Here is a 17,737-nt window from a genome sequence, read left to right on the forward strand (position 1 = left end):
ACTGGAATTATCTGCTCCATTTGCCGGAAGCCAGCTGCGATGACTAACGCCTGTTCCTGGTCTCGTGATCTGAAGCTGTGTCATCGCGATACTAGTTCCCCCGAAATGGCTGCGAACAGTCAAGGTAAAGGCGAGAGCACGCGCACAAGGGCGGGGGTGGAATCACCTTTGTAGCCTAGACTGATAGACAGCTGGTCGCTTGCTGGGTCGCCTGCTGGGTTCCTTCTGCCCCAGGCAGCTTCAATAGCACCTGGATAAGGCAGCGCGGAGACTTTTCTGGCGGGTGTTCTGGGACCAGGACAAGGTCATGGTTAGTCTGGTGTTTGAGCTGCCCCGGGATGTTATCTCTGCTTAGTTCCTCTAGCCTGTCAGCGCCGCCGCCCCTACCGAGGTATCCCTAGGGAGATCCAGTTTACTGTTCTCAGAAGTGATCTGCCTTACATGAGTGTATTTGTCTCTTCTGCCTCTCAAACACATGCAGTCCCCATTTTCATTGGTACTTTCCTAATTGTATTATTGGTTGTTTTGAAAAGAGTAGGAGATATAGGAGGGTACTTTAGTTGGCCTACTCAAAATAAAAACCCAGTAGAATACCCTTTTTCTTTCTTTTTTTCCGTTTTCTTTTTCTTTTTTTTTAGTTATGTTAAGTCAGCTATAATCATCATGCTCGATGAAATTGGTAAACAGAATACTTAGAAAATCCTGAAAAACCTTGAGTCTTACATAATCGTAGTGCTTACAGTTATTATTGTTTTCCTTGGCCTATAGACAAGGCTTGTAAATTTTGTTTAGCAGTGTTGAATGAGCAGACTCTTGATTGTTATCCATCCCACTTCATCCACCACCAACAGATAATTTGGTGTAGTCCACTCTGGCCTCAAACACAGCAATCCTCGTGCTTCAGAATCTCAATTGCATGACACTATATCCAGCTTAATCCCACTTTTGACTGGAGCCATATGTTGAATGTATTGTTTGTTTTTTTTAAAAAAAAATGAATATCTAGTGCTTCTAACATATTGAAAAGATTTGCTTTGTACTGTGGAATTACCTGGGTATCTTGTTAGGAAAATTATATAATAGTATATATAAATATATTTCTAGACCTTGTATTCAACTATTTTTTTGTGTATACTTTGGTCAATGCAACATCTTATTAAATACTATACCTTTATGAATCTTTAATTTAGCCAGGCAGTGGAGGCACTCACCTTTAATTCCAGCACTGGGAAGGCAGAGGTGGGTGTATCTCTGTGAGGTTGAGACCAGCCTGGTCTGCAGAGTTAATTCTGGGGTTACACAGAGAAACTCTGTCTCACTGCCCTCCCCGCCCTGCCCCCAAACTGCAGTTTTGAAAGTTTTGAACACCCTTAAATTTTCTCCCTACGATTTTTTTAGGCTGTATCATATAGGAGATTGAATTTTCTCATATAGTGTGTTTTCAGTGGGACTTTGATATTCCCATCCTAGTAAGAATTGGAGTATATGGGCTGGAGAGATGGCTCAGCAGTTAAGAGCACTGACTGCTCTTTCGAAGATCCAGAGTTCAAATCCCAGCAACCACATGGTGGCCCACAACCATTTGTACAGCTACAGTGTACTCATACACATAAAATAAATAAATCTTTTAAAAAAAGAATTGGAATATATATTCTCTCCTCAGTAATCTGGATGGGAACTACTCTAGGCCGGGTTGGTGGTAGTAAAACTGAATAGCTAATGAGGCCAGAACTTAAAATGATGACAATTTTTTCCAGGTCCTTGACCTTTCCTCTGCTTAAGACAGTCACCTCTTAAACTTAACTTCAATGCTATTAAGGAAGCCCACTCTAGCCTCTGAGGAAAATAGTCTGTATATGTGACTGTAGACTTTTTAGATTATTCCAGGCCTTGCCCTGTAAGTTTTCTAGCTGAAGCCTCGATATCACAAAATAACAGAGAAGCCTTAAAGGTGTGATTGAATTCCACATACACAGAATCAGAGACCATAAACAAAATAACTTTGTTTCATGATGTTTGGTGGCAGTTTGTTGTACAGCTACTGTAACTTCAATATTATTCTTGGTCCTTTGCCTGTCTATATACATTTTAAAATCCCTTAACCCAGTGGTTTTCAACCTTCCTATACTATACCCCTTTAATGCAGTTTCTCATGTTATAGAGACCCCAAGCATAAAATGTTGTTGCTACTTCATAATTGTAATTTTGCTACTGTTATGAATTGTAATGTAAACATCTGATATGAGGATATCTGATGTTTAACCTCAAAGGAGTCTGTATCTGCAGGTTGAGAAGTACTGCCTTAACCTGTAAAGGACATTTTTTTGCTAAGGATTATATTATCAAGAGAATGAACATCTTAATATTGAAACTCAGGTAGGAGTGTAGCTCACAGGCTTAGCTTTTTTAATCTCTAAATTTTGGAGGGGAATATTCTATAGTTTACTGTTTTTTCTTTTACCTGCTAATAATTTAGAAATCACCTGCTTAATTTTATATATATTTTATGTTTTACAAGATACTTTATGTATTGCTTTGTACAATAGCATTCATTTAGATAGCAGCCTGAGTATTCATTCAAGTGCCTTTCATTCCCTTGTTCATTTCTAGAGTTCCACTTGACATTTCTTGATTGAGTTACATCAGTATGCCTCTTGAATGTTACTTCTCTCCTATTCTGGTAATCTTCTTGGACTCCAATTATATATGTGTGAAACTTTTTGAACAGTTTTGCTTTAAGTTTTAAAAAATGATTTATTTATTTATTTTATGCATATGAGTACACTGTAGCTGTGTTCAGACACTCCAGAAGAGGGCATCAGATCCATTACAGATGGTTGTGAGCCACCATGTGGTTGCTGAGATTTGAACTCAGGACCTTTAGAAGAGCAGTCAGTGCTCTTAACTGCTGAGCTATCTCTCCAGCCGCTCATTTAATTTTTTTAAATCATTTCTGATTCTGCCTCTAATTTCTATTCTTTTTTTAAAAATGACAATTCTTGGCTTTTTCTTTTGTTTGTAAACAGTCTTGCATGCTGAGTTTTTGACGTTATCTTAATGCAGTATGTTTCCAAGGAAGAAGGATTAGACATAGTAGGTAAACCCAAGATGATCTTTCTACAAACCAGGCATTAGACATTTCGTTAGCTTGTTTCCCCTTCCTTGTCTAAGCACTACACTCCAAAACTTTGTTTCCTGATTACAAAATTGGATTAATAAGTAGTATCTTTTCCTGTGCATTTAATTAAATAGTTTGTTACTAAGCACATTGTCTAGTAAAAAGCACCCAGCCAAACATTGTTTACTTATTTACTGGAGTTCTATGTAATACAGAAAATTTGTTTGTAGGCGTCTCCTAAAGAGGTGAATTTAAAAATACACATTTAGAATGCTTATATTCAATACCACTGTTTTTTCCTAGGTCTGTTAATTGTTTTAAAATTTGAGAGGAAAAACAATAGAAGATTAAGCCTAAGTTTTCAAGGTGCCAAAATACATGTATTCAAATTTGTTTATTTTAGTCATAATTTCTAAAATTCCAATGAAGAATTTCAGAGAAAATTTACTGTTTAAAATAGTTAGCTGTTTGCTTTAAAATCTCATAATCTAGTTAGGAATGGTGTAAAGCTATTATAAAAGTAAATATTTTCTTATTTTCTTAGTTCTTTTTTAAGTTTTTTATTTGCATATAGTAATCATATACAATGATAGATTTTATTATGATTTTATACACTTATATAATGTGTTTTAATCATATTTACTTTCGTCCTTTCCTATTCTGATCCCCTTCAATTGTTGTCTTGTCTTCATTATACTCTTCTTGATGACCCATTGAGTTTCATTACGCTTATTTATAGAAACGTGTGAAAGATTGTTAACTAGTGCATAGGCACCTTATCATTGGCTATACCACTGAAGAAAACATATACTCCTTTCTCGGCAGCCAGTAATTACGTATCTTCATTTTTATAGGAAACTTTGATGGAAAATTTGAGGCACTGGATCTTGCAGAATTAACAAAAAAACAACCTTGGTGGCGTAAGTTGTTTGGGCAGGAATCTGGGCCATCAGCTGAAAAATATAGTGTAGCAACCCAGCTGGTAATTGGGGGTGTTACTGGATGGTAAGTGGTGTTAAAGATTTTGAATTTTTGTGCCTGGTTTAGTAATGTAGTTACAGAAACTGTCTATCTACTCTAATTAATGAAAACACACTGACTTCACTGAAATTGTTCAATATGTAGTGGACCATCAAATGAAAACACTATTTGATATTTATGTGTGTACTGTCAGGTCCAAAAGAAACTACAAACCCAAAACTACAAAAGGCACTTCAAATAACTAGAAATAAGCTCAGCCTGGACTATAAGAGGATTTCTGGTGGTTAAATAAAAGTCAGCATTCCTTAAGAACTTGTGACACTGATTCTCTTCTGTCAAAGGAGTCATTCCCTTATCTCTGGTAAAAGAGACATATGGCTCTCCAATTAACGTATATCAGCATATTAAGGTCCATGCTAGTTTTCAGGCTTCTCAAAGCCCTAACACTGGACTTTCCCTCCCCACAGCTACTCACACTTCATATAACCTGGCTATTCTCTGCTCTTGCTGGTCTCACTATGCTCTATTCTCTGTCCCCTGCTACTCTCTCCTACGATGCCCATGTCCAGAATACTGACTATGTGTAATTTACTCCTCTTTCTGCTCTGGACTCTTCCAGATGCCCCTGGCTGTTGTCTTTCTCATATCTAAAATAAAAACCATCCCCTTAATTGTACCATAGCATGTCTGGTGCCAAAACCCATGCATATAGGCAGGCACCATTTAAAGTTTATATATAGGTATCTCATTTCCTTCTTAAAATGACTTGGTACTTTTAATATCTATATCCTTTTTGTAGAAATTGAGGCTCAGAAAGTTTATCTAGATTCTAGATCAAGGGAACATGGCAGTGGTAGATTAAGATGTTAAGCATTTATATTATCTATGCCAGATGTTAATATGGCAGTTTTCTTTTGTTGATGTGTTTAAAATGTTTAGATCCAATTCAGTGAGTGGATAATGAATTCATCAATCTCAGAAACTCCTTTTGAAAAATGTTATTATAATGCAAATACACAGCTATCTATAAGGAATAGTTGGAGAAAAAAATCCCTATATAACAACCACTGAAGCTAAAAAATATGGCTAGTATCCCCCAGAACTCTAAAAGCTATTGGGCAGTTGCTTCTTTGCTTTTCTTCTTAATTTTAATAATTAATTGTAGTTAATCTGGTTTTGAACTTTGAATAAATACAATCACTATGAATTCTGTTGATTATTGCTTCTTTGTTGTTGTTTTTGTTCTTTTTGAGACAGGATTTATCTGTAGTTTTGGCTGTCCTGGAACTTATACTATAGACTAGGTTGACCTCAAAATCAACCACCTATGATTCCTGAGTGCTGGGATTAAAGACATTCACTAGCACCACTGCCTGGTTTGATTCTTTTTTTTTTTTTAATTTATATAACTGTATTTTCTTTTTTATTATTATTATTTTCTATATTCTTTGTTTACATTCCAAATGATTTTCCCTTTCCTGGTTTTCCCCCTCCCCATAAGTCCCATAAGCCCTCAATTCTTAGGCAAATGGTTGGATCTGGAAAATATCATACTAAATGAGGTAACCCAATCACAAGAGAACACACATGGAATATAGTCACTGATAAGTGGATATGAGCCCAGAAGCTCTAAATACCCAAGACACAACTCACATATCAAATCATTCCCAAGAAGAAGGAAGGAGAGGGCCCTGGTCCTGGAAAGGCTTGATGCAGCCTGGTTTGGTTCTTGCTTTTAAAAATGTTTTCTGTATTCAACCATATCATATGAAGCTGTAGTTCCTTCACTGTCATTTGTATTTAGAATTCCACTGTATGAATATACCACAGGATATTTTTCTAATTGACCTTTTTCTATTTTTGAATAATGTAGACAATAATATGAAATCCTTATACAAATTTTCTATTGTGCATGGGTACATATTTCCATGGTGTCTTTACCTAGTAGTCTCTTAAGTTATTGGGTGTATGTGTCTTCACCTTCATGACATAATGTCAGGCTGCTTCCTAAAAGTGGTTACATTGCCACCAAGACCAACTGTTTATTATACTACATCCTTGACCATATTCGTTGTTGCCATACTGGTAATTTCTTGCTAGCCTTTATAGATAATGTTTTTCTCATTGTGATTTTGCTTGTATTTTTCTCAGGTAGAGGTAAAACTGAAGACTTTTATATGTATTTATTTATTACTAAGAATTGTCTTTTATTAAATTCCATGTTTTTCCCCCGTGAAGTAATTTTTTGTAGTATTCATTTTTAAGAGGTAGGTGTGTGTGTGTGTGTGTGTGTGTGTGTGTGTGTGTGTGTGGTATTTTGTTTTGTTTTGCAATGGAGTCTTTGGCTCAACAATGAAGAAACTTAGCAGGGCCAGGCCTGGCAAACATGGTAATGTCAGGCCTTGCCCTTCCCTCTTTCCTCTCCCATGTAAACCACAGATTACATCCCTAAAGCTAGCCATCAAGGGTCTGTTCCCTTATTTGGATGTTTTCTTATGCCAGACTCATTCATCAGGATGACTAGCTTTAGGGATGCAATTTATGGGAGAGGGAAGGGGAAAGGACAAGATGCTGCCAGTACAGTACTGTTTGGTAGGCCTGAGTCTACGAAGGCCCTTCAAGCATGGTCCAGAACTTGTGATCCTCCTCTGTGTCCCAAGTGCTGTTGTATACCACATTTGTAGTATGGCTTAGCCATACTATCTGTTGGCACTTAAACAATATAAACGAAAGTAGTTGCTTATATAAAAAAATTCACACAAATGTTCCTAGTTTTATTTGTAATACCTAAAAGTAGAAACAGTCTAAACCTATACAAAAAGGGAACAGAACAGGGTATGCTTCAATATCATGTCTTTATACCTGTATCAAAAAATCAGTTGGGGGAGGGGGCAGGGGACAGGGCTGGAGAGATGTCTCAGTGGTTAAGAGCACTGATTGCTCTTCCACAGGTCCTGATTTCATTTCCCAGCAAACACATGGTGGCTCATAACTGTCCTTAATGGAATCTGAAGCCCCCTTCTGGTGTGTCTGAAGACAGCAACAGTGTACTCAAATATATATAAAATAAACAAATAAATCTTTAAAAGATATCTATTTACCATCTGTTCATTAAATTAATCTGTCTGTTGGTCAATAAGATATCTTGTGTAAAGATTCTTGGCATCAAGCCTGAGGACCTGAGTTCAATCTCCAGGACCCACATGGTAGAAGGAGAGAGCTGACTCATACAAGTTGCCTCTGACTTCTACATGTGCGTACATATGCAACTGAACACGGACACTCATACACACACACACACACACACACACACACACACACCAAAACAAATCACCTAAAATAACCCAATTCATTTAAATATTGATTTGTCTTGGTGCCGATATGATATATTTCTGATCACTATTACTTTATTTTCTTGTATTTATTTCATCTTTATAGGTTATATATAATCTATTGATATAAGGCCAATATATAACAATATATGAGCAACATAGATTCCTAAATACCTGTGTAAATTTTCATATCTTGATGTTATTGTTAGTACTGTTACTCAAAAATCTTTCATTTTCCTGTTACTTATTACTTGTATGTAGAAATAAAATTTCCTAAAGTCATTTATTGGGTTCCAGAGTTTGGGACTACTGAAGACATTATTGTGTTTGATAATCCTATAGGACAGTGTTTCTTTTATAGTTTTGGTTGTGAGCCTAGCCTTTAATGACTGAGCCATCTCTCCAGTCCAAGGACAGTTTTTCTCAAACTTTGGGTCATGACCCTTTTGTGCTTTAAACAATCTGTTCACAGGAGTTGCCTAAAACCATCAGAAAACACAGATATTTATATTATGACTCATACTTAATGTAACTTTGCTACTCATTTCAGTAGCAAAATTACAGTTATGAAATAGCAATGAAATTAATTTTATAGTTGGGGTCACTACAGCATGATGAACTGTAGTGAAGGGTTGCAGCATTAGGAAGATTGAAAACCATTGCTCTAGCATAATTCATAGAACTCTGAGCTGTTTTACTCAGGGTTACAACTTCACAACAAAATCAGGCAAGAAAAGAAGCACACAGGGCAGCAGCCAGAAGAAACACATACATGGATTTTCTACTTGTCTTTTATAAAGTCTTCTATTTAAAAAGGGTTTCTTATACATAGCATATAGATAGATTTTACTTTTTTAAAGCACCCAGTTTTATATAGATTTGAACTTTAGTCCTCATGCTTGCACAGTAAGCACTTTATTCACTACACTATCTCTTCAACCTCCTTCTTTTAAAATTCCAGCTTGAAATATCTTCTTTGTGAAGAGAGTGTTTAGACTCTTTGTATATAATTTTTTGAGGCAGGGTCTCTACATAGCCCTGGCTATCTGGAATTCTCTATGTAGACCAGACTGGCCTCAGATTCACAGATATCCTCCTGTCTTTGCCTCCCGGGTGCTGAGATTAAAGACATGCATTACTATGGCCAGATTGCCTATACATTTTTGTTGACAAGATTGATATGGAGTGATACATGCATGTATTCTTAGTATATGCCAGGGGCCTAGTAACGAAACCCCTGAAATGGCTGCTCCATGGTTGGAGATAGGAAGAAATTTTTATTGTGGATAAGAGAGAGAAAGAACATCCAAGACCATCTGAAAAAGTTCAGAGCCAAGAGAAAAAGAATCAGACAGAACATGGCCATATTTGCAAAATAAGGGAGACTAGCAGGGAATATCAAGAGAGAGAATAGTGGGAATTGTAGTGAGAGAAGAATGGGAATAGGGAGAGTGTGGGGGAGGAGGGCACTTGGTCTATACAGAGAATAAAGTGGGTCTGGGAGAAAGGAAACCTGTTAACTGAAACAGCTCCTGGGTTTGGGGTAGAGGTGGAGGTGAAATGGGCTAGGATGTGCACTTTGAAATATATAATGGGTACTTATGAACTCTAGGAGCCTAGAGGCTAGCATGGGTTTCTGTTTCTGTACATGGTAGAAAGGAGCTAAATCATTTCAAAGTAGGATATGAGCTTTGTTAGAAGTTCGTGCTTGTATACATCTGACAGCTTGTCATATCTGACCTTGGTTTGGTTTCATAGGTGCACTGGTTTTGTATTCCAGAAGGTTGGGAAATTGGCTGCAACAGCTGTAGGAGGTGGATTCTTTCTCCTTCAGGTTTGTATGTTAAGTTTTCCTAGGTGTTTAGAAATTCTACTTGCCCATGAACATATTGTGAGAAATTATGGCCCTGGATATATTACATTAAAATCGTTTATACATTTGGTTTTGTGTGCTATTTTGAATGCTACTAACCATTTGAGTGAAATCTTAATTCCTAGTCACATTTTATTTTACATTTATGCTGTTAAGAGCCACCATGTGGTTGCTGAGAATCAAACTTGGATCCTCTGGAAGAGTAGTGCTCTTAACCACTGAGCTATCTCTCCAGCTCAATTTTTTTTTTCTTATTGACTTCTAGAACAACTTCACTGTTTATAGGCGCTAATGTTTTACTTTATATATACATAGTTTCTCTAGTTTATTTGGGTAACTAATTGGTTGAGGGTGTTATGGATAACCCTAATTTATCAGAAACAACATACTTGTGTCATTTTTATTCTGTCCACATTTCCTTGAAAAATTGTTTACATTGAACTTACTACTTTGGCTTTCATTTTAACATCTTATTTTTAAATTTTACTTAAAACTTTGTAAAACTCAATGTTACAAATGATTGACAACAGTTGAAGACAGTTGTTTATTACCAAACATGGCACATTGAATATAGTATGTACATGTTGCCCAAAGGTCACCAAAAAAAAAATAGCAAATTTCTCCAAAATAGTAAGTCAGAAGAGTTTTGGTTACCTATTTCAATATTTATCTTGGCAACAAATGCCAAAGACCATGTTTCTCATTACTTTTTTATTACTGTTAAATTTGTAGCTGGCAAACCATACTGGATACATCAAAGTTGACTGGCAAAGAGTAGAAAAAGACATGAAAAAGGCCAAAGAGCAGTTGAAGATTCGTAAGAATAAGCAAATACCAACTGAAGTCAAGAGCAAAGCTGAGGAGGTAAGACTTGCTTTGTTTAGATTTAGTATATGAAAAGTACAGACAGTTTTGTGTACAAAACAGGATATATAATTATCTCAGCAGTATAAAAAGCTTTATGATAACAAAGAACTTGGAGAAGTGAGACAAAAGCTATATTTTGTATGTCACTCTTAGAATATCATTATTGCAAATCAAAACAACCCTGAGATTTCACCTCACACCAGTCAGAATGGCTAAAGTCAAAAAATCAGGAGACAGCAGGTGTTGGTGAGGATGTGGAGAAAGAGGAAGACTCCTCCACTGCTCGTGGGATTGCAAGATGGTGCAACCACTTTGGAAATCAGTCTGGTGGTTCCTCAGAAAACTCGGCATGACACTTCCTGAGGACCCTGTTATACCACTCCTGGGCATATACCCAGAGGATTCTTCAGCATGCAATAAGGACACATGCTCCACTATGTTCATAGCAGCCCTATTTGTAGTAGCCAGAAGCTGGAAAGAACCCAGGTGTCCTTCAACGGAGGAATGGATACAAAAAGTGTGGTATATTTACACAATGGAGTACTATTCAGCCATTAGAAACAATGAATTCATGAAATTCTTAGACAAATAGATGGAGCTGGAGAACATCATACTAAGTGAGGTAACCCAGTCTCAAAAGATCAATCATGGTATGCACTCACTGATAAGTGGATATTAGCCTAGAAACTTTGAGTACCCAAGACATAATCCACATATTAAATGATGTCCAAAAAGAATGGAGGAGTGGCCCCTGGTTCTGGAAAGACTCAGTGCAAGAGTATAGGGGAATACCAGAACAGGGAAGCGGGAAGGGGTAGATGGAGGAACAGGGGGAGGGAAGAGGGCTTATGGGACTTGCGGGGAGTGGGGACCCAGAAAAGGGGAAATCATTTGAAATGTAAATAAAAATATATCAATAAAAAAAACAAAACAACAAAAAAAGAATATCATTATTGTAAAAACAATTTGCATGGGACAAGGTCTCATTATATAATCCGGGCTGGCCCTAAATTCCAGCTTCAATCTATTGAGTGCTAGGTTAACATGCATGTGCTACCTACTGCATTTCATTAAGGCACTTTAAAGATGTACTTTATTTTTTATGTGTATGGGTTTTGGCTTATATGTATATCTGTATACGTATAGATACAAGTGTGTACCTGTGGTGCTTGTAGTGGGCAAGAAGAAGGCGTCAGATCCCATGAAAGAACAGTTACCAATGGCTGTGAACTGTCATGTGGGTGCTGGGAATTGAATCTGGGTCTTCTGGAAGAACAACCAGTGCTCTTAACCACTGAGATATCTTTCCAACCTCTTGTAAAGCTTAGTAATTGAAATATTTGATGACCTCTGTCAGTGAATGAGGATACAAAGGAGATGAAGATAGTAGTTATAGTTAACTAGTTCTTATAAGAGTGGGGGCACCGCCAGGTGGTGGTGGTGCATGCCTTTAATCCCAGCACTTGGGAGGCAGAGGCAGGTGGATTTCTGAGATCAAGGCCAGCCTGAGCTACAGAGTGAGTTCCAGGACAGCCAGGGCTACACAGAGAAACCCTGTCTCAAAAAACAAAGCAAAAAAAAAAAAAAAAACATGAGTTGGGGTACCACAGTGGGTGGGGTGTACTGCCAATGGGTGGGTGTACTGCTAACGTGAACATTTCTAATTACATTTTATCTCTGTGCCACCTCATCTTTGAAATAGCCAAACTCTGTTCTGCACAAGATTAATAGAAATACTTAGATAATGGGTTGGTAGCCTTTTCTTGAAGATAACCAGATGGTGACTATTTTCAGTTTTTGAGTTATAGTCTCTGTCACAATTACCCAACTTCCTCATATAGAGTAAAAATAGCTATAGATGCTATATGTCCTCCACACACATAAATGTGCACTCATATATACATAATCCCCAGATACACATATGAAAATATACGTACATATTTTAAATTTTCCTCTAGTAGAACTGTGTTTGAGGAAATGTGAAAGTCTTGGAGAGTTAAGGTTGCAGTGAAAGTGTGACAAGGAGACAAAATATCCTAGATTCATTTTTGTTTCTGGAATAAAGTATTCTGACCAAAAGCAACTTAAGGGAGGAAAGGGTTGATTCAGCTTACAATTCTAGGTTTGAGGCCATCATTGAGGGGAAGTCAAGGCAGGAACTTGGACAGCTAATCCTAAATTGAGAGCAGAGAAAAACAAATGGGTCGTTGCTGTCTGCTTTCTGTCCCACACAGCATTGACCAAGGAATCAATTCATAGCCAAAGACCATGTGTCAAGAATTACAGAGAATGTTCTTTGCTGGTTGGCAGACAGGCTTATGCTCACCTACCTTTTTTGTACAGTTTGTGACCACCTGTCTAGGGAATGGTGCTGCCCACAGTATGATAGGCCATCCAGTATTAGCTAACAGTCCCTTACAACATGCCTAGGTCAATATGATCAAGGTCAGTGTTTTTCATCCTTCCTAATGCTGCAACCCTTTAATATAATCCCTCATGTTGAAGTGACCCCCCAACCATAAAATAATTTTCATTGCTACTTCATAACTATAATTTTGCTATTGTTATGAATTATAATGCAAATTATCTGTGTTTTCTAATGCTCTTAGGCAACCCAAGACCCAAAGGTTGAAAAACACTGAAATATGCAATTTTCCATTAAGATTCTCTTCTCAGATGATGGTTGGTGTGTTAAGTTGACAGTTTAAAGCTAACTAGGACATCTAGATTGAGATAGTGAAGAGACACTGTGTACTTTGCATAATGGTGCAAGGAGGATGGACTCAGAGTGATGGGAATATAATAGTGCAAATGGTTTACATAGTTGTAAAGTGCTTAACTTCAAGAAATGATTTGGCCTGACGTGGAGATATGGCTTAGTGGGTAAAGTGTTTGCCATGCAAGTCTGAAGACCACAGTTTTGGATTCCTAGCACTCATGTAAGTGGGTGAGGTGGCCTGCTTTTAGTCCCAGGGATATGGTAAGAGTCACCAGAGCAAGCTGGCTAGCCTGAATCGTAATCTCTAGGTCCAGGAAGAGATCCTGCCTCAGTATATAATGTAAGTGAACTAGAAAGACACCTATCAATCTTGGCCCTTCATATGTATGTGCACATATTCACACATATATATGTACAACAAATACATGTACACACACACACCACATAATGCAAAAACAAAAGGAAATGATTAGGTCAGAATGTTGAATATATTATTTCACATTTACATTCTAAGAGAAGTAGTCAGGAGAGATAATAAATTGATAAGAGATCCATATAGGATCTATAGGTCTATCCATGTATGTACTAAACCGTAGATGAACAGGAAGTTTTGTAGTAAAATAACTCAGTATCAAATCATCTGTTTTTCAGGTTGTGTCATTTGTGAAGAAGAATGTTCTAGTGACTGGAGGATTTTTTGGAGGCTTTTTGCTCGGCATGGCATCCTAAGAACTTCACTTCATTCTTCTGTTTTTATTGTTTGTTTCTTGCCAGTAGCTTCTACACTCCAACATAGGACAATTGGCACTCCTCTTCCTCCTCTTCTCCTGTGCCTTCCTCCCTGTTGTAGCAAATCTGAATGGCTTGAATAGGCTTCTCCTGGTGCAAGGTTAATACAAGCCTTCTCAATCTTGACACATCGGAAGAGACAGTAAATGTTAACTCTTCCAATACCCTCCTTACTTGGTTGGTGTATAGCTTAGCAAAAATGTTCCTTTTCCCCTATGTAAGATCCTTTTCCAAACTCGATTTGGAAAAGCAGCATGTAGATACCTTAATATATGATACATGAAAAGAAACCAAATACATTTGCCTTTAAGCATGAAAGATTTTAGTATCTTGGTATATGCTTTCTTTTTAAATTGGTTTTAGGCTATAGAAAGAGCAGTATTTATACTTGCTGTAATTGTCTTGCCAAAATGGGAGTGTAAGTACCTAACTAAAAATACTAAATATTAAATAAATGAACTTCTGCCAAAGATGTGTGAAAGTAATATATGTATTATATTTGGTAGGTAGATCTTTATGGAAACCAGCTGTAAGAACTTCATAAAATACAGAATTTAAGCAAGAATTTTAAATTCATTTCTTTTACACGAGTGCTCTGTTTGCATGTACACCTCTGTGCCAGATGAGGGCATCAGATCCCATTACAGATGGTTGTGAGTCACCATGTGGTTGCTGGGAATTGAACTCAGGACCTCTGGAAGAGCAGTCAGTGCTCTTAACTGCTAAGCCATCTCTCCAGTCCCTTAAGCAAGAATTTTAAAGAGATGTTATGGGCATTCAGAAGTGAGAATAGCACGCGTGTAATAAATTATTTTCATCAAATGCAATCTCCATCAGAATTATTGTTTAAAATAAAAGTCTATGTATACTTTACATTTTTCTGTAATAGTTATTACCATGATCTCAATTCCAACTAGAAAATCATCTTACAGAAGCCAAGTCTTCTGTCATCTTCATTGTACTCACAGGGCTTACTTAATAGATTTCAAATATTTTTAAATATATTTATTTGTATAAAGAAATCTCACTGTTATAGGTTAAGTTTACTCTAAATGAATTCTTAGATATGTAGCTGATCCTCTGTGCAATAGTGTATTTTTAAGGTCATACATTCAACATAATCACTTTTTGACACACCTTAATGACATACTGTTGAAAATTGAAACTACTAATAGATATGTAAAATTGCTTAGGATTCTCCTATTTGCATTTCCTCACTACATTTTGATTTTATTTGTGCCAATACAAATTACTCTACTTGTAATATATATTAATCATCTTTCCTTACATGGTAGTATAACCTGCCTTGGTATATATTTTTCTCAAAAAATTTTAAGATGATTTTTCACTATTTATTGTGGAAACATAAGAGAGTACAGTGATTTCCTCAGGTATCAATTGCTTGCCTACAGCAATCATGGAATTGTATTCGTTTATCAATTATTATAAAATATCTGCCATTTTATTGTTTACAATATGTATTCAATACTAAAATCTAAGTATTTTTTAAAAACTTAAAAAAATGTTTTTTAAAATACAGGCTTCTTTTTTTTATTCGATATATTTTTTTATTTACATTTCAAATGATTTCCCCTTTCCTGGCTCCCCACTCCCCGAAAGTCCCATAAGCCCTCTTCCCTCCCCATGTTCCCCCATCTACCCCTTCCTACTTCCCTGTTCTGGTATTGCCCTATACTGCTGCACTGAGCCTTTCCAGAACCAGGGGCAACTCCTCTGTTCCTCTTGGACATCATTTGACATATGGATTATTATGTCTTGGGTATTCCAAGTTTCTAGGCTAATATCCACTTATCAATGAGTGCATACCATGATTGATCTTTTGAGACTGGGTTACCTCACTTAGTATGACGTTCTCCAGCTCCATCCATTTGTCTAAAATTTCATGAATTCATTGTTTTTAATTGCTGAATAGTACTCCATTGTGTATATATACCACGTTTTCTGTATCCATTCCTCCATTGAGGGACATCTGGGTTCTTTCCAGCTTCTGGCTATTATAAATAGGGCTGCTATGAACATAGTGGAGCATGCATCCTTATTACATGCTGGGGAATCCTCTGGGTATATGCCCAGGAGTGGTATAGCAGGGTCCTCTGGAAGTGACATGCCCAAAATGGCTCAGTGGTTAAGAGCACCGACTGCTCTTCCAAAGGTCCTGAGTTCAAATGCCAGCAACTGCATGGTGGCTCACAACCATCTGTAACAAGATCTGACACCCTGTTCTAGAGTATCTGACAACAGCTACAGTGTACTTACATATAATTAATAAATAAATCTTTAAAAAAAATACAGGCTTCTTAAAGGTAGTTCTCAAAAAAAATTTGTTTTAAAACTTTAAAAAAACATAATACAGAAAAAAAGTTACAGAAAAAATAATAATGGTTCTTTAATATCAAAAACAACCAGTGTTTTAAATCCTCTTTGTATGTACAGTATATTTATTGATAACTGTGTACCATCATCTATTTTATAGTTCTCTGTATTTTTCTTGGAGCTGTGCCATTTATGGTGATTCTTGCTGTAGCCATGTTCTCCCTGTGTCTCAACGATATCATTGGCATGGTGACAGCAAAAGCTACTGCAATGCCCCTTTGGGTATGTGGTGGGGAGTGGTCATTTAGTACCTCTCTAATGGGTTGGTAGCTGATTTCTGATACATCTTTCTTTGTGATTATTAGGGGGTACAACAAAGATTAGCGGATTGGAGTTCCTTCAAAAGGTTATAATAGATAATGGTCTAGACTTAGATTCTACCCATGTCTGAAATAGAATCTATAAATATATCCTGAAGTTTGGTCAGGCTCCACTTGTGTTTGTGTAGAGGTGGTGCAGAGGGTTATTAGTCACTAGGTGCTTCAAGTCCCAGTTTAGGTCAGCAGTTACTGAAGTACCCTCAACCATTTTTGGGAACCTCTATTGAGGCCTCATTGAGTCATCATCTTTGCTTCATCTTAAATGGGAGATTACTGGGGATGTAGCTCAGTGATGGAGCATTTGCCTAGTGTTTGTGAGGCCCTGGGTTCAATCCCCAACATTGTGAGAACAGAATAGCCAAGCAGGCTTAAGTTTAAATGGGAGATTAAATTTTCTGAAAATAGCAGCTAGCTGTCTTTCCATGCACAACCTAAATGATATCAGGGTGAGGCAGTTACACCATTGAATACATTTGTTTTGATTAGTGTTTATGATTCCAATGAAAATTACCCCCATAGGGAGTGACACTAATAGGTGTGGCCTTGTTGAAAGTAGGTGTACCCTATTGGAAAAAGTGTGTCACTGGGAGTGGGATTGAGGTTTCAGAAGATCAAGCAAGGTATAGTGGTTCACTCTCTTCCTGTTGCCTACTGATCTGGATGTAAAGCTCAGCTCCTTCTTTTTCTAACACCATGTCTGCCTGCCTAGATGCTGCCATGCTTCCCACCATAATGATAATGGTCTAAACCTCTGAACTGTAAGCCGGCCCCAATTAAATGTTTTCTTTTATAAGTGTTGTTGTGGTCACAGTGTCTCTTTACAGAAATAGATACCCAAAATAATACAATTTGCAAGACCTGTTTGGAGGGGCACATGTTTTATTTCTTTTTTTTTTATTTCAAAGACCCAGAGTCCAATAAAATGATAGTCCCTTTACCAGAGGTGATGGAGTTGAATTTCCCTGATGAAGAGGTTGAGCATTGTCAATATATAACATATTGAGAAGCTTGGTGTTTGAAAATGTGTTGGTATTTTTGCTTCCTCTTGCTGGCAGAAATGCAATAACATTATTTCCATCACTACTCTATAGCTCCTGGTTCACTTCTGGTGCCCCTCAAGGACACTATGGCTTTGCCCTTCATCCTTACCACACTGAACAACCCTTTGACCAAATGCACCTCCCATGAGGGATAGGGTAAGATGAGAATGCTGCTACAGAGTTGCAATCCTTATGATATTCTCCATCAGACAGAAGGCCAAGGGGGAGAGTAGGAGGCAGTTTCTTTTCTGGCATGCTTGTGTAGGCTCAATGGATAGATACAACATTTCTACTCTATGCAAGG

The 17,737-nt window shown here is 37.2% G+C and overlaps 2 protein-coding genes across 3 annotated transcripts in view; one reads left to right on the forward strand and one right to left on the reverse strand.

Moving 5' to 3' along the window:
* F8 (coagulation factor VIII) overlaps positions 1-337 on the reverse strand; it is a 201,958-nt gene extending 201,621 nt beyond the window's left edge. For both annotated transcript variants that reach the window (XM_052171818.1, XM_052171820.1), the window contains exon 1: positions 167-337. The gene's annotated coding sequence lies outside the window, so the exon portion shown is untranslated. The remainder of the gene's footprint in view (positions 1-166) is intronic.
* Fundc2 (FUN14 domain containing 2) lies at positions 18-17,190 on the forward strand. Its single transcript, XM_052171825.1, has 5 exons — positions 18-124; positions 3,973-4,123; positions 9,190-9,265; positions 10,037-10,168; positions 13,542-17,190. The coding sequence occupies exons 1-5, from the start codon at positions 40-42 to the stop codon at positions 13,617-13,619; spliced, it is 522 nt and encodes a 173-aa protein (XP_052027785.1). The 5' UTR covers positions 18-39; the 3' UTR covers positions 13,620-17,190.
* Positions 17,191-17,737: the final 547 nt, after the last annotated feature.

This window comes from Apodemus sylvaticus, chromosome X (assembly GCF_947179515.1).
Source record: "Apodemus sylvaticus chromosome X, mApoSyl1.1, whole genome shotgun sequence".
Classification (NCBI taxonomy): domain Eukaryota; kingdom Metazoa; phylum Chordata; class Mammalia; order Rodentia; family Muridae; genus Apodemus; species Apodemus sylvaticus.

Excerpts from the sequence above, each read along its gene's own strand:
- Fundc2 (XM_052171825.1), top strand. The coding sequence starts at position 40 with ATGACTAACGCCTGTTCCTGGTCTCGTGATCTGAAGCTGTGTCATCGC. Across the intron at positions 125-3,972 it reads AATGGCTGCGAACAGTCAAG|GAAACTTTGATGGAAAATTT; the intron begins GTAAAGGCGAGA and ends TCATTTTTATAG. Across the intron at positions 10,169-13,541 it reads TCAAGAGCAAAGCTGAGGAG|GTTGTGTCATTTGTGAAGAA; the intron begins GTAAGACTTGCT and ends TCTGTTTTTCAG.